General features: G+C 27.3%; 1 protein-coding gene across 2 annotated transcripts; it reads left to right on the forward strand.

Moving 5' to 3' along the window:
- The first annotated feature begins 1,994 nt into the window (after window positions 1-1,994).
- Window positions 1,995-24,903, forward strand: LOC107446122 (translocating chain-associated membrane protein 1). Of its 2 annotated transcripts, none has more exons than XM_043054170.2 (10): window positions 1,995-2,315; window positions 3,680-3,734; window positions 5,248-5,366; window positions 9,966-10,082; window positions 12,166-12,230; window positions 13,024-13,108; window positions 15,237-15,307; window positions 16,574-16,684; window positions 18,784-19,088; window positions 24,654-24,903. In XM_043054170.2, the coding sequence occupies exons 1-10, from the start codon at window positions 2,190-2,192 to the stop codon at window positions 24,767-24,769; spliced, it is 1,170 nt and encodes a 389-aa protein (XP_042910104.1). In that variant the 5' UTR covers window positions 1,995-2,189; the 3' UTR covers window positions 24,770-24,903. The 2 variants fall into 2 exon arrangements, with proteins under 2 accessions (XP_042910104.1, XP_071040093.1); XM_071183992.1 differs by lacking the exon at window positions 24,654-24,903 and adding an exon at window positions 20,692-21,027.
- The last annotated feature ends 189 nt before the right edge of the window (window positions 24,904-25,092 follow it).

Here is a 25,092-nt window from a genome sequence, read left to right on the forward strand (position 1 = left end):
AAGCGGGGGTGCCATCCCCTCTGCAGAGGATCAAAATTGTGATGGCATGTCTTCGGATCATCCTCAAGGATGTTTCCCAGACCGTCGTCAATAGCCCATTGTGCAGCTCTAGTGCGACGTAAATGAATTACTACAACAACTTCATAAATAAATAAAAACATCTTTAATAAAACGGTTCTGGGGTCGTTTCACCGAACATACCACCCGCGGTGTTAACCCCATCTCATTTGAAAGGAGCAACTGGGGCACGTATCCTCAAAACGAAAAGAACTAAAGGGGTTATCTTTGGCATGATAATATGTAGTCAAAACTCTCGGCAATATTATTATTGAAAAATCATACCTTTCCTCTTTCATAAGGATTGGCTTTAATATATCGCACATAGTTCATTTATGTCATAATGTATTATTGTCGATCGTCGTTCGATTTCTCAGTAAGGACATTTTATTTTATGCTCTTAAAGAGAAGAAGGTGGGTTTTTTTATTTTTGAAAAATAAATTTTTAATTTAATCAGGAGAATTTAAGACATTTCCTACTGGAGATGTTCCCAACATTGGAAATTCGAATGCGTTGGAAACGTGTGACATTAGAAAATCGTGTTTTTAATACAGGTTTCGTCAAGGATGAATACAGCGGTAGAACATAAATTCACGGAAAAATTGAGACATAGAGTATTCCCAGAAGCTAAAAGTCCAGTAAATCTTTATTTTATATCTTAAAATGAAAATGAATCTAAAGTCAGGAGCAGAAAATTTTTTAGGGATGTATAGAAAAAGCATTAAATTAAAAACACATAAAAATTTCTTTGTAATTCTGAGTAATTTTCAAACATAATTTCAATGCTATTATTTTTTAGTGCTAAGCCAACTATTTAAGATAGCTTAATTCCGTTGAAGTTATTTTTATATTTTGCTCTTTTTCTTACAGAAATAATTTCGCTTTTTCTCGTCTTCTTCTTTTATTAAAAATTAAATTAACATAAAAATAATATAATTCTTTACTTAATTTAATAATGATGGGAACATAGAATTGTAAAGTAAGTATTACGTCTTTAGCCAAAATAAGCCAAAAGCATGGAACCGGTCTTCTCCCTAGATGGCGTATTCGAGTGTTGTGATCGCCTATCGCCAATAGTTGCATAACGTTTCAAGTATGATGATTATTTTAAGGGCTATTCTTACTGGTCAGGATTACGAATTCATTAATGGCCATTCTTACGAATAAAGTGGCACATATTTTCAATCAATTTCGTGGGATAATGCTGTTGTTCTTCATTTACGTCACACTAGAGCTGCACAATGGGCTATTGGCGACGGTCTGGGAAACGCCACTGCCATCACAATTTTGATCCTCTGTAGAGGGGATGGCACCCCCGCTTCGGTAGCCCGACGACCTGCACGCGAAGTCGAGTACTTTACGGTAGAACAGTTTAACGAGGAGCAATACCACACACCCTCGGTCCCTACGCAGATAGATCCAAGTGGTCACCCACCCGCACACAGACCGTAGTCAGTGATGCTTGACTTCGGAGATCTGCTGCTAGCCGTGTTTTTACGATCAGTCTGCTGCGGGACTCTAAGGGATAATGAGAACATGATTAGTGAAATATTTTCATGCGCAAATAACTCACCAATCAAGTTCATCGTGTCATTCGAAGGTGATCAGACGTGCATGTATCGCATACTGTGAGAATGACTCTTACATTTTCTAACTCAAATAAATGGCATAAATTAAGAGTCCTAAAATGAATTGCCGCACGAATATAAAGAACTTAAAGCTACTAGATTAAGTAGACGAGCGAAAAAAATTTAATTGAATCCAATTCTGCTATCTCAAAAAAAGTATGAGGATCACCTCACGCAAATGCGAATTTCTTGGATCCTTTTCTCTGATATTCAATGCGTAATCTCATTGGTTGCATATCTCAATCTTTGGTTTCACCTTGCACCAATCGTTCCATAAAAAACTGGTTACACCAGTGACTAGTTCACTTCAGCTACACCAGTGTAACCGGTGTGAATATTGGAATGGGACCATAAACTACGTTTTGATTTTTTAGCTGATAGTAATTTTTCTTTCACTTTCGAGTTGGCAGTGGTATGTTAACGGTCGCACCTGGATACCTGTCAGTTTAGTTTAGCTGTTTAGATTATCCAACTCCAACAAATAGCTTTTTTTATAATTAAATATGGGTCTAAAAAGACGGACCGGAACCAAAAATCCACCTATATTTAGTAGTGAATTTTTAATTCAAAATCATGCAGATATTGTCTCTTGTTTTGCTATGTTTTTTGTGTTGGGATTGCTATTTCAGGTAAAGTCTAGCGGTTTACGTGGACAAAATTTTGACCTAAATAATTTATGTCGCGTACGCTTGTACTTAATTTTAGTAAATATTATTAGTTTTTTAATTTGTATTACTGAGTCATCGAATTATAAAATTGTGAAAACTTCATTAATATTTACGATCAGAAATACGTGGCATTTATAACATATTGTGTAACACTGTACCGGTATTTTAAATTTTATAGAAATTGAAGTAAATGTAGAAACAATTGTCTCATTCTAATTGCATTTTATTTTTTGATGTCTTTAAAGCTCAAAGTTAGCGAGAATATTTTTTCTTGCTGCTTTTTATTTTTTAAGATCAACGAAAATGCTTTTCAGGTTTTACTCAAGATAACAATTATAAGTCAGAGGTGCAGTAACTTTTAATTTATTTTTATCTATATTTATTCGTTTTAATGATGGAAAATTTTACTCTTGATATTTGTGTTAGTGTATATTTGTGCCTATTTTAAGTGTAGTAAACTGCTTGGTAAAAGAAATTACTTTAATTTTAATGTACTATGATCTGTTTATTTCAACTTCTTAAGTATAAGTAATGTTTAAAATATATTCATTGTTATCAAATAGATACCAGAATGTTTTAATGAAAAATGCATATCGGAAAAAATTGTGTTCATAAATTACGTTTACTACCTAAGTCCAAAGTTGTTTGCATAAATTATAGTCCTTATTTTGTTAATGCATGTTAATCTGGGGTTATGTCACACCAACTACAGTCACCAAGGTACCAAATAGATTTTTAAAAAAAGGTAAAGGTTTGGAGAGATTTCTGTAACGTGATCAGTGGCAGAATAATGGCCAAGTCTTAGCAACTTTTGAGCAGTGGCCCATGAGAAACTATGAAAAAAAAAATCACGGAAAAGAACTAACTCAAAAGGTAAAACTCAGAAGCACCCACAAGCAAACATCTACATATTTAAAAAAAAAAAAGAAAAACGCAAGTGTAAAATCTATTTGTCATCTATGGCAATTGTAGTTGGCACAACAGATCACGATACAGAAATATCCCTCGGAGTGGCTACAAGCTACACCCTTTGAGTAAGTCCCCTTCTGCATTTTTTTATTTTTATTTATTTCTCGTGGGCCACTGCCTGAAAGTAGCTAAAACTTGCTGATTATTGTGTTGCAGATCACGATGTGGAAATTTTCCCTCTTTTGGAGAAAATTTGATCATTGCCAAGTCATGATATTATTTTTTAGTAAAAATTCGAATTTATCAATTTAATTTTTCTTTAATGTTATTTATTCTTATTTATTTGTCTTGTAACTCTGGAAAATATTTTGCATTTGTACCAAATTTACCTACTTATTATTTTCTTTTTTTTGCAGACAAGTGCTCCAATTGCATCCATTTTTGTTGTTATGCACCATAATGTAACTGAAGGTAAGTTTTATATCTTTCTTAAATGTTCTTGTATTAGTAAAATTGATGTAACAAAAACAATTATTTGCTTTTAGTAATATTGATTTTTAAGTGTTATATTAGATAATCAGTTTACTTGAATTGAGTTGTCCAGTTGATAAACTCATTCTACTCAAATTATATTATTCTATTCAGGTGAATAAAAATAACTGCGGTTAAAGTTAATTTTTCTACTGACTACTTAAAATTAGTTTTCAGCTTAAGTTGTTGCAATGCCAAAGATTAAACCTTTGATGAAAATTTTTTTGGAAATAAAATTGTAATTTAAAGTATGAAAAAAAATAAATGTCATTATACCATAAAAACAATTATTTGCTTTTGGTAACATTAATTTTTTAGTGTTATATTAGATAATCAGTTTATTTGAATTGAGTTGTCCAGTTGATAAACTCAATCTATTCAAATTAGATAACAACTTCAATTCTAACAACTTCATATTTTGAAAAATAAAAATTGGTAGCAATAAAAGTATATAGTTAGCTTTTAGTTTATTTGAACATATTTTTTCTACGATTTAAAGTTTAAATTTATATATTTGAAAGAGAATTTGCTATGAAGAGTTAAAAATATTTAGCTTGTTTTAGCTTAGCGTACTTTGTTTTACTCTAAATATTTTAGGGTTCAAGTTATCAGCCTGTTTTGATTTGGTGGAGAAAAAAAATATGTGTAGCTTGTACATATGAGTTTTGCAACTGTGTGACTTAATTTGATATTCAAAACTTTACTATGGTTGTTTTTTTTTTTAATTGCTTCAATTTTGCCTATACTGTTATCACTCAGATTTCAAATTATTTTACTTATTTAAGTTTCGTTGCAAGCTGGGAAATTTAGAAATGATATACAAATAAAAATGTTTATAAGAGATTATTATTAGAATGAGAAGTTAAGTTTCGAATAAAAAATTTTAAGAACTTGTAATAACTTGGTACATAATTTTCAATAATTTATGACTGTTGAATCTCTTTAATTTCTTCACTCTCTTGTGAATGATTTTATAATAGTGTAAGATACCTAATAATTTCAAATTTTTACTATTAATATTAAAATTTTATTATTAACAATTGCATACAAGCCAATATTCTACTTTGCAAAATTTTATTGCGGGCTCCGGGTGATATTAAAGCATTTTAAAGCCTTTTAAATTGCTTTGATAGTATATTATGTGATATTTATAAATTTTAAAAACATTCTTGTTTTGATTCTAATTGAACACTTTATTTAACATGTATTTTTAATACTTCTAAAGTTACAATGTGAATGGAATTTAATTTCAGTTTATAAATTATGTATAAGAAATTGATCAGAGTTTTATACATTTCATTCCAAGAAATTTTTTTTTTTTCTATTCTGTCTGTCAAAGTATGTTTATATCAATGTTTTTAGTTTTTAGAAGTCACTTAACCTACTTACTTTGTTGATATTATATATTACTCTCTTTGACAAAGAGTAACTTCGTTATTTTTGTACCTTTTAGCTTTGGAACCTAGTGACGTTGTTCATTATACATATGGCCGTTTAGATACATGCGTTGTTACATTCTACTTTTTGATAGCTATTGTAATGCATGCAATTCTGCAGGAGTATGCTCTAGATGTAAGTAATTCATAATGACAAATGAGACAATGAAGAAATGAAAAAAATTAGAAAATATGACAGCCAAAGCTGTGTCTTCTGGGGGTACCAGCCTCGGATGTCATAAGACGTCAGCTTTGGTTGTCATATTTTCCAATTTTTTTTATTGTCTCATTTGTTTAATTCCTTTTTTACTCACTGCTAAGCGTGTTTTTTCATAGGATGTATTATTATTATTTTGAATTGCTTTAATATTTTGAATTCTTTACTTAATATGTAATTTTCAAAAGTGGTTTTAGCTGCATTTTTGCCCTTTTTCTGTTTTGAAATATTTTAAATTTGTTTAAATGAATTTGAATTTTAAAAGTTTTTTAGTGTTTTTTAATGTTTTTTTCTATTAACGTCATAGGGGTTTTGTTCTTGGTCTAGGTTTTGAGTTATTTTTGTTTAGTGATTTTTAGCCTTTTAGGTTAAATTTAATTCTATGCAAAGTACAATTAATGATTATTTCATGGCGCATGGCTCATTGTGCTCCTAAACAATGAGCACTGATGATAATCTTGATTTGGGGATTACTTCAGATAAAAAGATACTAAGTCAAATTTTGTGTTTAAATAAGTTAAATAATATAAAAAATTTAAGAAGTTAAATGTAAAAATAAAATGTAAAATTGCAAAACTTGTCCTTTAGCTGATAATTCACAAATTGACTGCCATTCCAATGAATTTTTTTGTAAATGTTTTAATATTTATTTAATTCAATCTAATTGTTGCAATTTATGTTATATTTCGCAAGTTATTCATTGTTTTCTGATATTTTTCCTTTAAAACAAGCTTTCAGCTGCCTATAAATATTCTTTTACTTTAAGAAAAGTTGTTAGTAACTATAATTTTTTAAGTCGGAATTTAAATTATATTTCATTGTCTGATTGTCATTGTAAAGATGAAGATATTTCTCAATATTTTGATAAAGATTATGGTCAGGTTATTACAGGAAATTTAGAAATTGTTGGAGATCAAGATTTGATTAATATTATGAGTAAAGGTTCAAAATTCAGGACTAGGTGTAAAATGATGAATTTGTTTTATTGGTTAAAAAAGATCTTGATTTTTTTATGGCTAAAATTTCTAGAAAATATCTTTGGCCCGTTGAAAGTTTTACAGAATGGAAAACAAAAATAGTTGAAAGAGTTAAATATAATTAATATAATTCCAGGTTTTTTACTTATCCTAAGGGTACCATTATTGATTTTGAATTGTTTGAAACAATAAAAACTCTTAAAAATAAATTTATCATTACTGTTGTTGATAACGCATCTAATAAGTTTTGTACTATGCGTAAATATTTTTTTAAAAAATTAATTATTGGGGAATAAATGCTAATAATACTTATTTTAAATTAAAGGTAGATAAAAAAAGTTATTAAAAAAAGGATTATTGTATTTACTAAAAAATTTAAATTGAATAGAATTACTTTTCCATATTTATTTTCTATTATTAAATTTCATATGAATCCAGTAAAATTTAGATTCATTGCGTGTGGTACAAATTGTTATAATTGTAGTATTAGTAAAAAGTTTTTTAATTATCTTAAAATTATTTTACTTTTGATTAAAAAGGAGAAAAATTTTGTTATTGATAGTAACATTGATGTTTTGAATTTTATTAATGTTATTTCTGATATTAATGCTTTGACTTTGAAAATTTGTACACTAGTATGCCCCATGCACAGAGCCGGATTATACCTTTCGTAGGCCCTAAGCATAGCCGTTTTTGGGCCCTCTCCTCCTTCTCCCACTCCTCCCCTCTTTTCAAAATATATGCTAAAATTTTCTTGCATATTTTTTTTTACAATTTTATTAATATGGATTTTAATTTACAAATTTGTTTATCGAACTTTATCTGCAATACCAAAATACTGCCGATATTGCAGTTGATATCGTTACCTTAATGATTAGTTCGATCGATAACTATGTAAACACTTCTTGTCAACAATACAACAACAAACCAGCAAAGAAAACAGTAAAATTGATAGTGAGATTAATTACAAGAAATATTTATACTACAAATAGCTTCATAGTTTTCATGATACTACTATGATAACTAAGTGAAGGAAATTAACATTGTCAAAAGTAAATCTTTTGAAATTATTTATAAATAAATTTGCAAGGTAGTTTAAATGTGTACTAATAAAAAAAAATGATAATAATGATAACTTGAATAAAGTAGTAATTTTGCGTATTTTCGAATTAGACAGCCTAATACAAGATTTCGTTGAATCCAAAAATCGCAAAAAGTAATATATTAGATCATAAGATTCTGCAAAATAATTTATTACCGAAAAATATAATATTTTTATTTGTATCTTCATAATTTTGTGCAAAATACACTTGTTGTTTTTAAAGCTAAATTATTTTTGTCAACAAATTTTTTTCTCCCAAGTTTCTCGTAGGCCCCTGAATTTCGTAGGCCCTAATTTCGTAGGCTCTATAGGCACATGCCTAGTGTGCCTATAGGCTAATCCGGCCCTGCCCATGCACATATAATTGATATTTGTAGTAGCATGCGTGCTAAATATTTATTTAGTGAACATATTGATAAATCTTATTGGATGGATTTTGTAAGTTTAATCTCTTTGAAAATGTACTTTTTAGTGGCCTTAATTTTTATTCATTTTAATTTTTATAGGGATTCCTCAAGGTAATTCTTTTTCTGATGCTTTTGCTAATGATTTTTTAAATTTTTTTGAAGCTAAAATTAGCGAGTTTAGTGATTTTAAAGCTTTTAGATATATTGATGATTTAATTTTATTTAATTGTGATAATTTTGATTTATTTCTAATATTTATCCTGAGGAATCATCTTAAAGAAATCTAATGATAATTGCTTAAGTCTTTAGATTTTAAAATTGATATTGTTGATAAACAAATTAAAATTGGTGTTTATGATAAAAGAAAAGCTTTTAATTTTAAAGTAATTTTTTTCTGTAATTTTAATACTAATTTGTACAGTAAAATTTTCAAACATTTAGTTTTTTCTCAATTGTTTAGAATTAATAGAATTTGTAATAATGTTTTAAGTTTTCCAGAGGCAACTCGTTTTTTTAAAAAAATTCAGAAAATAATGGTTTTCCATTTAATTTTTGTAATATTGATTTTAAAATTAAGAACATGATTGAGAATTATTAGTTTTTTATTTGGTTTAACAAACTTCAAATCTTGTCTCCACGGTCAAGCTTTTCTTTCAATGACGTCACTACTTACTTAACTTCTGTCCTATTTTCTTTAAACTGCACAGGATAGGGGGCGTTTTTTTTATGTTTATTTTATTTTAGTTGTCTTGCAGTAGTCGATTGTGTTATTTAGCTATCGGATTTTTTTATTTCAAGTAAGCTTTCGTTCTTACTTTTCTTTTGTATTTGTTTTTATTTTATTGTATATGCTTCTGTATTTTAAATTTTATTTTATATTGTATTCTTCTGTGTTTTATTGTATTTTATGCATTCTATTCTTTTACTGGACTTTGGCAAAACCTTTGGAGTACAGAGAAAGCAATTTTATAATTTTGTCTTGCTTTCTCGATAGAAAAGGTTTTGCTTTTATGACATCTGAGGTTGGTACCCCCTGAAGACGTCAGTTTTGGTTGTCATATTTTCTGATTTTTTTTATTTTTTCATTGTCACATTTGTTTAATTCCTTTGGACTCACTGCTGCTAATCGCATTTTCCATAGGATGTATTATTTTTAATTGCTTTAATATTTGGAATTCTTTACTTAATAATTCATAATTACTGCATTTTTGCTCTATGTTTTTGGTTATTTTGTTACAGTAAAATATAGTACTGCCTTATCAAACGTTTAGCTAATCAAATTTTGCTAAAGTACATAATTTTGAATTGATCTCAATTTTTCATATATTTTTGTTTGTTTTCTTTTATTTTTTCATCTTTTTGTCAGTGTTTTCAAGGTTTTTAAGGGTTTTAAAAACTTTAAGCTCTTTATAAAAAACCTTAATAGTTTATAAATAAACTTTTTTTTTTGTTAACTTTTTTAAGGATTTCTTCTTGTTTGTGAAATATCTTTATTTTCTTATTTCTTTAAGGGTGAATCATGGTTTCCAATTGATCAAATTTATAATGTTTGTTACTTTGATTGTGCTAAATTAAGTTTTTCACTTTGAGTTTGGCAGAATTATCCCGTCAATATATTAACTGTTTTGAAATCATTGATACATTGTATGTAGGATTATTTTTAATAAAATGGTAGAATATAGAACAATTGATGCACTAAAAGTGTGAGTTTAGTTTATTATCCAAAACTGCAAATAAATTTTTTTAAAAAGTCAAAGAAGATTGCATTAATATGCTAAAAATTTTTTTAAGTGTATTAAATAATGTTGAAGGAATTATAGTGTTTGCAAATATGGATAATGAATTCTTTAAAAATGTTATTTAAAAAATTTAAATTTTTAAAAAAATTTCTAACAAGCTGAAATTGAATTCTACTTTATAAAAAGTTTTGGCTTATTTGGTACTGGTGTTCTACTCTTGAAAAATAATTATGTGGCTGATTGTTTTTATTATTAGTGATTGTATTTTTATTTATTTATTTTTTTCATTTTAGAAACTTAATAGAAAACTGCATCTCTCAAAAGTAAAACATAGCAAGTTTAATGAAAGTGGCCAATTATTTGTTTTTTATCTCATATCTTTGATATGGGGAGGAGATATAATAATAAGAGTAAGTTTACTTTTATCTATAATTAAGCTATACATTTTCTTAATACTAATCTTTTTCTATCTTGCTGTTTATAGTTTATAACAAAAAGTTAGTATTGCGGGTACATTATGAGAAGTATTTTTTTAAAATTATATCATAAAAATCATTGTTCTAATAAAATGTATTTATCTCTGAAAAAAAACTTATTTGTTTTAAAAAATTAAATTTTTTTATTTTTTTATTTATTGATTGATGTTGGCAAATTTATTTTTGAATTGTTTTGATTATGCAGAAATCAACATTTTATGATATCTAGTTTAACAATTTTTCAGAAATTGATAATTGTCTGAAAAAGAAAAAAAAGTTCTTACCACCAGGACAGAACTTATTTACTGAAAGAGTTTTTTTCTCCTTTTTTTTGACTGTGATATTAATAAAATCTATTGTAAATAAGTATATATACAATACAGGGCAAGTATCTGCATGGACCCTATGTTTCAGTTTTCTTGTTAGTTTCATCAGTATAATTACTAAAAATGGTGTTTTTTAAGCTAGATAGATTAGTATAAAATTACAGAAAAAAAAATTACTGAAGACTTTTGTTATTAAACTAACTCATTTAACTTATTTTTTTTCTTAGTTTATTTGTTTTTCTTTCAGCATTGGCAAAATATAGTAAAAAAATAAAAAATCTTTTGAAAATCTTGTTTTTTTTTNTTTTTTTTTTTTTTTTTTTTTTTTTTTTTTTTTTTTTTTTTTTGGTTTGTTATTAGTATTCAATTAGAGCTACACTATTGGGCTAATTAATAGTGTAAGTCTAAGATTTATCCTTGCATGATGATCCAATAGACAATATTGATACAAGCGTGTTCAATTCTACCACAATTTAGATCTTAAGGAAGGTGGTAGTAATCACCTGTCCTCCATATATCTCTTCAACTGAACCGGATTCTGAACATCTTAGACTTATTTGGAAAAAAGTGTTGCCTGATTATATACACACCCAATAAGCAAAGACTAAACCGTCACTCCTAAACATACCTAAGTAGCTGAATCAAAAATATTTGATATGAAAATCGAAGGGAACAATTTCTTTTATTTTGATGTGTGATATTAATTTTCGATGAACATATGATCTTAATTTTTTATTTAAGGCATTTGTTTTATAACCTGTTATCACATTCACTGCCAGTCTAGTACAGGTCGTTACTATATCAACCATTGAATAGTAGTGTTCTATGAAGATAAAATCAAATTTACATGTTCTAATTTAAGCAACTACATATTTTAATTTTTGCAATAAGTTTATTTTAATAAACAATATGTTACGAGAAAATGTCATATTTTTTGAAGGATAATATGTTTCTGTGGTCTTAATCTATGCTATTTATACAAATTGTAAGGAAGAATCTCATCCCTCGCCATCCGGTGATTAGGAAGGAAAGTGTTAACTAATTTTCTACTTGAACAAATTTTTACTGTAATTAACCTGCTAAGCACAGCATGTTAATTGAATAACAAGTAGGGAAACCAGTTTTCTCTGCACTAAAGTAAATTGTACCCTGAACTGAGTTGGAGGGTGGACAATGTTAAGTTAGTGGAATAGAAACTAATTACGAGGAAACAGCTTTTTTTTTTTAATTATTGCAAGTATTGTATATCTTTCAAAACTTAGTCATAAAATGTTGATGAAAATTTGTTCTGTTATATATAGTAACATGCTTTTTCAAAAGTGCACGATTCTGGTTCTTTCAAGGCTAAATTAATGCTGCAACTTCAAAAATTAAATTTTACAATAAGATGTTTAAGTAATTAGATTTTTTCTATCCAAAAGATATGCTTTGAAGAAGACTTAATCTTAATTTGTAATAGTACTCAATATTTCTTGAAATCATCTGTTTCTGTTTTTTTTTTTATTATTTTATTTTGCCCAAAGATTCCACATGTTAAACTGATACTTTACACTTGAAAGTATAATATTTATATTTTTTAATTTAATATTTTATACATTAATTTTAAGACTTTCCCCCTCATTCTAAAAATTACTCTTTTAACAATGTGTTGTTTTTCATGTAATATTTACTTAAATATGTCAAATTTTTAGGAAGGTTACTTAACAAATATCAGCAAATTGTGGCAAGATTATCCTGAAGCGCACAGTCAAATGACGTAAGTTATCATAATGTCTCTTTTTTTCAACATAATTTGTTGTGTACCATATTTTATTCATTAGTTTGTTATACTGCATGGTTAATACTTTGTAAAGTTTGTTAAAATGTCAACAGCATAGGGATTTTTAGTTACACTACTCTTCCTTAATTTGTCACAACCGAAGATATAAGTGATTTTATTGTGTATTTTATAGTTAGCTTTTTAACAATAATATAATATAATTTTATGCTGCTTTATGGCTGTAATAAAAAACAAGTTAACAATATTAATCATCATCAATAAACTCAACATAATAATCTTTATTCAATATAATTTTCTTTTTAAATTGCAAACATAAGTATACTTTGATTCAAGTACTAATATTTGATTACTATAAACAATAAATAAATTTAAAAAAATTTAATTATTACCCTGAAGAAAAAAACTCTCTGCATTTACATCTTAACTGCATTTTGATTTGTAATAGAGTGTTGAAGTTTTTCTTAAGTAAATTTGATGATTATATTAAGAATAATTTTAAATTGCTAAGTTACCTTTGCCACATCTTCTATAAAGATACAATAGGAGAGTAATTGATAATTATACTGTTTTTCTGTAATAATTTGTTTTAAGGATACAAAATTGAATTCTTAAACTGTTTACAGTACAACCTGTTCACTTTCCTGCTTAAAATAACAGTTTTATTGTATGTAATTTTTGAGCTTATATGTTTTGCATGGTGCAAATTTACACAACAGTCAAGGATTGATTTGTGTTGCTGCTACTAATCTATTAAATATTTTCTTTTTAGATTTATGTTCAAGTTTTATTTTATAATACAACTCTCTTACTGGCTTCATTGTTATCCTGAATTATATTTCCAGAAAATTAAAAAGGTATGTTTAATTTTTACCATTTTATTTAAACAGCTTTTTAAAATTATCATGTGTCATAGATATTAGACCCACTTAATGTTTTATTTCCAATAAAATATTAACCTGTTTTTAATTGTATTGTGTTTAAATACTGTAAAATAACTTAGTGAATAAATGCTTGAATATGTCTAAAACCATGCATTAATGCTGTAAACTAATATATATGTGTGTATATATATCTACACACACTTTGAAACCGTCAAACAAGGTACCCTTGCGGGTCTGTGGCTATGTGACCTGTGTTAAGATGTGGCTGGTATTTGGAGTTATAAACAAATTGGTGTTGAAAAAAATTACAAATAGCATACATGTAATGCCATCTTGTTTGTAGTTTTGTAAAAAANAAATATTAACCTGTTTTTAGTTGTATTGTGTTTACTGTAAAATAACTTTGTGAATAAATGCTTGAATATGTCTAAAACCATGCATAAATGCTATAAACTAATATATATCTATGTGTATATATATGCATTATGTGTATATATCTGTCATAGATATTAAACCAACTTAATATGTTTTATTTCCAATAAAATATTAACCTGTTTTTAGTTGTATTGTGTTTACTGTAAAATAACTTTGTGAATAAATGCTTGAATATGTCTAAAACCATGCATAAATGCTATAAACTAATATATATCTATGTGTATATATATGCATTATGTGTATATATCTGTCATAGATATTAAACCAACTTAATATGTTTTATTTCCAATAAAATATTAACCTGTTTTTAGTTGTATTGTGTTTACTGTAAAATAACTTTGTGAATAAATGCTTGAATATGTCTAAAACCATGCATAAATGCTATAAACTAATATATATCTATGTGTATATATATGCATTATGTGTATATATCTGTCATAGATATTAAACCAACTTAATATGTTTTATTTCCAATAAAATATTAACCTGTTTTTAGTTGTATTGTGTTTACTGTAAAATAACTTTGTGAATAAATGCTTGAATATGTCTAAAACCATGCATAAATGCTATAAACTAATATATATCTATGTGTATATATATACACACACACACACTTTGAAACTGTCTAACAAGGTTCCCTTTTGGGTCTGTGGCTATGTGACCTGTGTTAAGAGGTGGCTGCTATTTGGAGTTATAAGCAAATTGGTGTTGAAAAAAATTACAAACAGCAAACATGTAATGTCATCTTGTTTGTAGTTTTGTAAAAAAGTGCATAGCTACAAACAACATGGTGTAAAGTGAGTTAACTTACCTGGTATTACACATAAAGGTACAATGCTCAAAATTAAAAACTGACCACTCTGAATGACTTTTGATCTAATAATCTGATATTCACATTCTAGGACTCAATTTTAATGGCTCGGGGGGATTACTTGAAATATGTTGAATAATAGGTGCTGACATTTTTTTAAATTGCGAAATCAGACACATAAACATATTTTCTCTGAATAAACATACCTTTTTTCGACAGTTTTTAAAAAAAAATTATAATTTTGTCAACCACCCTTGAAGATGCAGTTTGTCTGTAGTTGGAACATTTGAACTGAACTGCCTAATTTATGATAGATTATCGAAAAGATGCTTCAAAATGTCTTGAATGCAATAAACGCTGAGGGAAACGTGATTAGTAGAAATATGCTTCCAGAAATTGCTGTATATGTCTTATGAAAAATGTTCGGCACAATAAACACTTGGTTGTTTTTTGGAGGTTGCTGTTTAGAAGCAGTTGTTAACAGATATTTTTATTACGTGTATATATATATGTACACAAATCGATAAATCAGTGTTTTACTTTAATTTTTGATGATATGATCTAGATTATGCATAAATTGTAAAAAGTTATGAAGCAAAATCGCTCATACCATTGATATGATAAAAATAAAACAATTAATTGTTTACTTTTTACTTGACACTAATCATGTATAAAAAAAAAATTGTTCGCTCATAATGAATAAAAAAAAATTTAAGAATAGTCAAACAGTTTTATGATGAACATTATAAAAAGAAAAAGCATGCATTGGTTTTAATATCCGATAATGGTAACTCATAGTGATTTTCATAGTGATGTATGTTGCAGTTATATCTAAGATCTGTATACTATTTATAGGATGAAATGAAGCCTAGAATAATCTACACTACTCTTTACTTGGTCTTTTTAACTGCCGCCTATTGTCTAAAGTGAGTATATTTTGATTTGCACCATAGGACTAAAAATATTTTTTTTGAGAGTAATTTCCCTTAATTTTAATGTTGGACGAATGAAATTTGAAACTGAGAAGTAAACTGTAAGATTATGATTATATTTGTAAATTGCTAGCATTCTAACATATTAATTATGCATTGTAAAATGTTCCAAAATGATTGAATATTTTAACAAAAATAATTATTTCCCACTATTTTTAACTTTTTCACATTTAAGGTTAATTAGACCAAGTTTTTTTTTAGCATAATAAATAAGATAATATTGAATTTAAGTTTGTATGCTTTTTTTTCTCCCACTTTTATGTTTTTTTCCCTCCCAAAATTCATATGACAGTTAACATCTGAATTAGTTGCGTAAAAAAAAAAAGATGAATCCAAGGCATTCTAGAAGATTCATTCGAATGCTTATGGAGTTAACTACGGAGTTATTTTACTCTAAGTTGCAACACATCTGTGATTATTGGCAGTATTAGAGCAATATTGTAATTAATTTTATTGAAGGGTCAATATCAACCTCTCTTAATCCTTTACCTTTCTTTCAACATGTGCGAATTCAGTTCACTTGATATTATTTCTGAGTGTAAAATTTAAATAATCATTTTCTGATGTAAATCACAATTTACACTAATAATATCATATCTATAGTGTTTTGGTTGTATTTTCGAAATTATTGTTATTTATTTTCAGATGGTTTTTAAAATCTGATATTTTTAATACAATGTTTATTACCACAACCGAATCTCGAAATAAAACGCGCTTGAGTATAACTCCTTTTTAAAGAAACTGATTTGCATGATTTCCTAGTTTTTTTTTTTTTTTTTTTTAATATTTTTTTCTGGTGGTTACTGCAAGGAATTTCACTATTTTTAATTAGTTTTTTTTTTTATTTTTAAATGTGATCATGATGTACAAAATGCGAAAAAGAGACCCCTTCAGAGAATATTGCCCATAATATTGACTAAAATTTATTGCATGTTCTATTAAAATATATATATACAATTTATTTTATCTAAATAAAATTTTTATTTTTTTGTTAACACAGTGCTTTTGTCACTTTAAATTAGTAAGAAGTATATTTGTTATTATTAAATGTATCTTGTAGAGAGATATCAGTGTTAGAGATGTTTGTTGCAGAAAGCCTGAAAAAGTTCTGTGATAGGGGTCATATTAAAATGAATTGTCTTTATGCTCAAACTGTTATTTATTGTTGTAGAAGACTTACTTTGTATATTTTTTTTGTAGCTTCACAAGAATTGCTATTTGTTTATCTGTTCTACACTATTTAGTAGAATGTGTCTTCCATATTGCTCGACTTCTGTATTTTGCAGAAAAAGCCAAAGCTGCCAGCTATGGGTATGGAAATATTTAAATTGTTATTAAATCTTTGAGTATTATATTTATATTCCCTACATGTGGATTACTTACTGTGCAAATTATAAGTAAATAAATTAAGTGGAAGTAAAATAAAATTATAGTAAATAAAGATTTCCTAAACCTTTAATTGATGGCTATTTCGGATTGTAACGAAATTTTTTCACAAAAAAAGTTCTTAATAATGTTGAGAAAAAATATGGAGCAGTACCTTTAGTGCTGGTAGCAGCAGTAGCATTATCGAATCTATGATTTTTCTGCCAATGCTTTAATAGTTTTAAAGGACTTCTGCCTGAAAACTAGGTAAAATAAAGGTGAAAGTCTGAAGGTTTTGTAGTATCTTGATGGAACAGTACTGTCTTGCGTAGGAACTCAGTTGAGTGTTTTACCTTGATAACAGTATCAAGACAGACTAGCATCACGCTGTACACTTTACTGTATGTTGTTTTTACCTTTTCCGAGATACTCTTAGTGGATAATAATGCATCGGCCCCTTCAGATACAAAACATGATATTTTTGTTTAGCAAATTATACTTTGAGAGGCTACTGATGGGCTCACCGGAAGTAGCCCAACCTTCGTTTTGGCTTGTGTTGAAGTATATTAAATTTTGTCTTGTGTTGAAGAATGTAGTTTTTGCGTTGAGTTTTGGGCAGATTAGTGCAGGCCAGAACTCAACTGTCCTTGTATGTTCAGCTGATTTGGCACTCAGTGATTCAATTTGTATTTAGAGTTATGTGATGCATAGAGTGACTAATGAACATGGCACATACATCTAACTTCTTAGGCTAGCTCTCAGTTGGTTGAATACTGATTTTCTTTCACAAGTTCTTGCTCATGAGCCTCGTCAACATCAGTATACCGACCAAATGGCTTAGCTACTTGAATGTCATAGTTCTTGTTTTTAAACTTTCTGTACCAAACCTCTGCAGTGTTGTGATACAAAAGTACCTAAAGCTGTACACATGATTCAGCGATATTCCATAGCTGAATTTTTGCAATAAAACTGGAAGTAAATGATGGTTCTAATCTGGTAGAATGATAGTTAAATTTCAGATACGTTGTACTTAATGATAATGATATTTTTTTTTGCATACATCACAACTGAGTGTTCTAATGCAATCCCTTTTCTTTCAAATTCGAAAAATCGTCCAACAAAATATGAGCAACCATGTTTTAGCAGACGATATTAGCGGTGGAAAGGAACTTTCGTTACAACCTGATATTTTTCATTTATAGTGTACTGTCTCAAGAAAGTTTTCTGTGTTATATATCTTCGTAATACTTTTATATTATGTAGGTGCGCTTTTTAAACTCAGATCTCTGTTATATATTTTGCATTTTACAGTTTGATAACTGTTCAAAAAATTTAGGAAGATGTTTTAAGTATATAACATGCATTGCAAATTTTGAGGATATCCACAAAATATCTGAAAAGAACCCAGTTTTTTTCTGCGTTTCTTTAAAAAAAATGATATTAGAGATTTTTTACTTAGCTGTATTAAACTTATGAAAATTTTGCTTTAAGTGACTTAAGCGCTTTTGAAAATTTTTACATGTGATTGATGTTGTCCAGAAAGATCTTCAATTATTGGCCTCAAAGATTTTTTTCTTCTGATATTATGATTAAAATTAAATTTACACTTGCAGATAGTAGTATAAATTCATGTTTAAAGGCCTAAGAGAATTTTTATTTGAAAATTTGCAGCTATTTAGAAAACTACCTTCAGTTTGAATTATTTGCATAATTGGTAGAAAAAATAAAGCTGTCTATTTTTATTAAAAACTTGAAAACAAAATTATATATTTTTTAAATAAAAGAATATCATTTATGAATTGATAATAATTTTTTTTAATAATTTCTTATCTTAATGTTATCTTCATTTTATTTTGAGTTGCTTTAAAAATATAAACATTTCAACAGCTGTTTTTATATTGCAACAATTTAATTTGAGCAAGCTAACATGTTTTCCTTTTAGGCAATTTAAAAAGCAGCCAAAAGTTTTGTGACCCTGTAAACTCAACAAAGACTTGAAATACTGATCATTGTGTCAATTAATGCTTTTTTTCTTCCCCTATTAGGTTTACCATATGGAATGCTTTGTTTGTGCTTGTGAGATTGGGCTCTATTACCCTCTCAGTCCTGACTTTCTGGTATGGCTTAGCTCAACAGGGTTCCACGAGCATCATTGATCCTGCCTCTGGCAACTTCAATACACAAGTGATTCGCATCAATTGCCTCTTTGCAATCTGCCTTCTCCAAGCATGGATGATGTGGAATTTTATTAATTTCCATTTGAAGCGTATGCGAGAAAGAGCTGCCCAGATTGCATCTAGCAAGAAGAAGGCTCTAGCCAAGAAGGAAAAGAAGCTTAAAAAGGATGAATGTAAGTAATGATTATAGGACTTTATATTAACATTTTCGTTAGAAAAATTTAGCTTTGCTGATTTTCTTAATATAATATTAATGATGATATGAAGAAATGCTATTATCTACCACAAATATCTTTAACAGATTAGCCACTTTTACCTTTGTTATTTTGTGAGCTTAACACTATGATTGTGATTTGTGGTTTAGATAACTTAGTTTAAATTTAATTTAATTCTTAAATTCTGTTTTGCTGCATTTTTCTCCATTAAGGTTTCATGAACCAAAGAAACGAAGAAAAAAACAAACAAATTTTGGTTAGCTGAAAATCTTCATTTCACTAAGCAGCTATTTATTACAAGTGTACAATTTTACAATAAAAAGTTTAGTTTTTTAAATACTGTTAACTGACTACATACCTTTAACATGACTACAGAAGGGTACCTTAAATAAATCTAAACAATTTGCTTATTTAACAAATATTTTATAAAATGACCTATTGCAAGTTACTAATTTTTATTTTGCTTACTAATACTAATTTTATTTTACTTACTAATTTTAACACATAACTAACTTTTTAACCAACTAACTTTTATTATCACTTCGTATCAGATTCTTATTGTATCACAGATTATGTTTGTGGAAGGGGAGGAAAAAGACACTATCAGAAATGTAATGTTTTTTATTATTATTACTTTGAAAGTTGTTAGTATTGCATACCTGCCAACTTGTTCAGATTTATTGAAACATTTTTATTTGAATAGAGTGGTAGTAAACTTCATGATTTTACATTTTGTTATTGATTTAATGAATTCAATTTAGAATGATTTTCTCCACCACTACATACCACTTATATAAATAGAACATTTTGATTGAGCAGAGAAGTTTTCAAATGCGGGCAGAATCAGACAATTGATGATTACCTTAAAATATTTGGCTACTGCTGTAAATATTCTGGGAAGTGAGGATTTCTGGGTTTGTAGCTATGGTATTGTGGGAAGTAATTAATTCAGATAATTAAAAATAGCTGAAGAATAATTTTGTTACATTGCCCCTCTAAATTTAAATTTTGTCTCTCAGTTGCCCGTATTAAAAAAGTGAGTACTATGACTAGATTAGTAAAAGTATTGCTTAAAGATTCAAGTGTGTTTCAGAAAGATTAAAATTTTGTTAATAGCATATTGAGTTTCGACAAGAGCTGTGCTTTAGATTTATAAGTCATGGTTAAAATTGACAATGTATTTTTATTTAATTCACATATTGTAATTTTTAACAAACAGCTAAAATNAAAATGAAAAAAAAAAAAAAAAAAAAAAAATTGCATTATGTAGTTGTAGACATCTGTAAAGCTTTTGAATTATATTACAGCATCATTTAAAAAAAAATAATAATAAAATCTTGCATTTAACAAAATTTACAAGTTTTAAGCCCAAATGTAAATTTTGACTAATTAGATCTTTTAAATATTAAATTTAAATTTATTTATTTTTGAGTTAATTATATAATTATGATTAACAAAATATTGATAAGAAATATTAAGATAAGATCTGTACCTATTTTTAGACATAAATATAATTTTCTACTTGTTCAATTTATACAAAAAAAATTTGTCATATTTGCAGAAAAATGAACAGCACAGAAAAGTCATACACATTGCATTGCAAAAAAACTTCTTTATTATGCAGAACTATGAAAGAAAAGGAAATGATAAATCAAGCAAAAAAATGAAGAATATTGTGAATTGGCAAAGCATGTGAAAAAATTAAAGCAACAAAAATTTAAAAGTTTGAATCATCAAAAACTACTACAAAATCTTCTGTCGAAAGTGAAGCTACTGGTTAAGATACCTATGAAAATATAGAAAATGTGATAAGAATTAAGTTATTTAAGTATATGATATGCATATGAGAAAAAAAATGTTAAAATGCATGTTTGTATTAAAAATCTTTAATTTACTATTCAAATGCAAATTATTTCTTCTATAAAAACAAATTTGTTAAGGATGCTATATTGAAGGGAGAAAATATATCCTATCCATATGTACACATAAGGTTTTGTGAATGTGCTTCTTAACACTAGTAGCAAATTCAAATCGTGGTATCATTATATTGTTTGAATTATTAAAGGGACAATTTGGGTAGAATTGCAGTTATTATTTTCTTTTGATCAGACAAGATTTATATAAGATTTTTTTTCTTTTTTTTTTAAATTTACAAATTATAAGTATTGTTATAAGTTAAAGAAATTAAACTGTACGAAAAGCATCCCAGATGATACAAATCTAAGCAACTTCATTTGAAAGGTCAACATCATTCTTTCCCAAAACCGTTCTTCCATTTTACGATAATGTGTATGTTTGACCAATTCAGCCTGATATATTTTGAGAAAACCAAGGGGGGTAAAAAAAAAATTTAAAAAAAAGTCTGTACTTGTTAATATAACTGTACTTGAATGAACTAATATAATAGTTGTATATTAATATCCTAATGGAAAGGTTTTAATTATAAATATTTGCTTTAATGTGTTTTTCAATTGTTCACATCTAAAAGAGAAAAAAATTTGCTTATTTTTCTTTTGAATAAATCTCTTAATTATGTTGTAGTAATTGTTACAAAATACAAATATTACACCAATAATAGATGTAATTAACCATCTATAGTTTTGTATTAACCCTAGATATACTAAGATCACTGTTACCCTGTAATACTAATTGATTTAATCATAGCCTATGAATTAAACATTTTTATTTAGTTAGTATTAAAATGTTTTAGATAACCATTTTTTGTTTGTAAAATTTCTTTGGGGTGCATTATTTATAAGTTTTGATTTGTGTTTTTCCATGGTCAGGCTAAGTTTATAATATGTGGTTTTACTATTTTTAGGATTCTTAAAAAAATGCACACACAAAGTGTTCACATTTAAATCTACATAATAAGTAAAAACCTTGCTAATATAATCTATACAATTTCATAAAGCTGCAATATTATGAGAGAGGGAGGGGAAGCTAAAAAAGTAAAAATTGTTCACAACTTGCTTGAAAAAAAATGAGAGTAAAAAATTGTTCTTAAAGGCTATTCTAAAAAGATGTCTATTTGTTACTTTATTATTTTTTAAGTCTTATTAATTATTTTTACATAAACTTAAAATTAAACTTTTTATTAATGAAAGCATATTAATAATGCATATGTCTTTTTTAATGAATTTTTTGGTAATCAAATTTAATTGTTAGATTGATTAGATTTTTTAGATATTCATTGTTGAATGATGTATACAAATGCACAGGTTTTCTATTTAAATTATAGTTTTTATGACCATTAGTACTTCATAATTAGTTATTTAATTGTACTTAGTAATAAAAAAAAAAGTGGTTTGATCGGTGATTGCTTAAACCAATAAAATCTTAACATTAGTAGGGTTTTATAATACCTGTGAAAAAAAAGTTATTGCCTTAAAACTTTATTGAATACTTCCTTGAATAATAATTTTGATGATGGACAATTGTATGAATATGATGTATTTTAAATATAATTATTGCTATGGTGCATAAGAAATAATAAAAAATAAACCAATTTAACCTCTTTCATATTAAATATTTATTATCAAAATCTCTGCTTTACAATTTTAGTAGAAGTTCATCTCTTTTCATTAGAATGTAAATTCAACTCTTTTTATTACTTGATTAATAAATATTTCTTAAATTGTTTCTTAGTGATAATCTGTTATCTAATTACAAAAATTGTTAAAGAAAGACACATTTACATTAAATGTATTTGTTAACGATAGAAAAGAAATATTGATGACTATTTACGAGCAAAAATGAAATGGGATATGAGTAATAATAATTTCTGCTTCTTAGAGTAAGACAACCTGGTAGTAAGATCATTTTTTCTTTAATGCTGAACGTTATTAACATAGTTACACTACATCCAAATCAGAAACTTCCGTAATGTCGTAACTTGACTTTATTTCTGTTTGACTTTTACTTTGAAGTTAGTATAATTCTACTTTTTAATATTGCCATCTACATTCTTTTTCTTCAGTTCTAATATTACTCTATATTCTAATATTCTCCTGCACTAATATTAGTAAAAATGCAGCAAATTAAAAGTTCCTTGTAATATATTACAAGCCTTTGTAAAAAATATGAAAGTATTTTTTTTACTTTGCAATTGTACTAAATTTGATTATTAAGGAGCTGGTACGAAATTTTCACTAACAATTTAAGCACCATAATTATACACAAAAAAGTACTTTTTCCCCCATTACATCTGTTCTAATGCACACACAACAGTTTTCACTTAAGACTTTCTAAGTACTTGCTTACAAAAATTTTACCATAGCAATAATATTTCCACTGGAAAGCTCAATAATAGATGTTTGTAGTTTTGGTTTCTAATGGTGAGCATACAATTATAGAGTATCAGTTTTGGTGATGGTGAGTGTATGTTTAACAAACAGTTGTTATATAATTAACAAACAATTGTTGGATTAAGTAATTCAAACTAAACAATATTCCATCCTTGGGAAATTTAATGTATTGTAGATCTATAAAATTATTCACAGTTCAAATATTTAATTATGAAAATTTATGTAGAGACCACATTTACTTAGGCATTTCGAGGACTATTAAGACAATAATTTTTAATAGCTGTAATCTTTAACCCCTGAGAGCTAGTTTCAGGTTTTTCTGAACTTTGATTTGTAAGCATTTCTGCATCAATGGTATCATATAATTTCATTGGTTTCTATAAGTTTTAAGAGCATTATTACTTCTGAATTAATGTATTTTTAAGAAAAGTTGTATGATGATATTTATTCATGTATTTTGTTTGAGATCATACTAAATTGTTTTCTAAAGAAAAGCTACTTGAAGTGAAATAATCATTTTAGTCTGTGCTGCTAAATTTTATCAGATTGGCAATTTCTCCTTCATGTTCTAAAGTTTTACTTCTTTTTAGAAAAGTGTGGGGCAGTTGAAAATGGTTACTTACTTAGTCTGTATTGTTCAATTTTGTCAAATATGCATTTTGGCCTTCATGTACTTAAATTTCCCTTTTTTTAAAAAAAGAAAGTGTGGGATAGGGGAAAATGGTTACTATCTTTGGCATAACCTTTTTATAAGTTGTTCTTTTTATCATTAATATTTGAAAGGCTTGGGTAATATATTTGATATGCAAAAAATTTTCTGAAGGTGGCATTTTACATCTAATTGTTCCTTGGTATTGATTACTATTAGGTCCTTTTATAAGTTTAAAGAATATTCCTGAAAAGCAGTTGCCAAATGGTGGTTTATGAAAAAATTGTTAACACACCAGGATTTTTGCTTGTGTAGCATCATTTGACTTTTCGTTCTAATTCTAGATTGTCTCCTTAAATAAAAGAATTTATTGAAAATATACAATGTGTTCGGTTTAGAACTTCCTTCAGGAATAATTTTTCATTTAAAAAATTGCCAAAACCTGTGTTAATTTTGTTTTTTCACAAATTGAGTACTAATATCTACCAATAATTTGTTTTTCTATTGCTGTAATAGTGTTCATTTTAATATTGAATGAATATTGTAAACTCATTCTTTTTTGTTTAGTGAAGAAGGCATCAGAAGATGATGTGAATGAGTTGCCTGAAGTGGATCAAAATGCTAAGAAGGATTTGAGACAAAGGGCTACAGTTGCTGCTAGTCCTAAATCTAAAAGGCACTAATGAATATACTTACAAAATTTCATCTGTACTATTGTGGGGGGACTTTTTTTATTTTAAACAACTTTCTGTTACAGAAAGAATTTTGTATGTTATGTTTCTTTTCAGAGTTTACAATAAAGTTATTTTTTTTCTAATATTCTTTCAATATATTTTCCAGCTTGTTGTGGCTAATTACTCCAAATCAAATCTTTATTGCAGGTAAACTTCGCACAAAATTCTTCTAAAGTAAATTCTAATTGTGCTTTATTGCATCGTAGCTGTGTTTTAAACATGCACTGAAAGTACACTTTCAGAACATTTTGCATACCCTGAACTGAGTGGTT

This window comes from Parasteatoda tepidariorum, chromosome 8 (assembly GCF_043381705.1).
Source record: "Parasteatoda tepidariorum isolate YZ-2023 chromosome 8, CAS_Ptep_4.0, whole genome shotgun sequence".
Taxonomy (NCBI): Eukaryota; Metazoa; Arthropoda; class Arachnida; order Araneae; family Theridiidae; genus Parasteatoda; species Parasteatoda tepidariorum.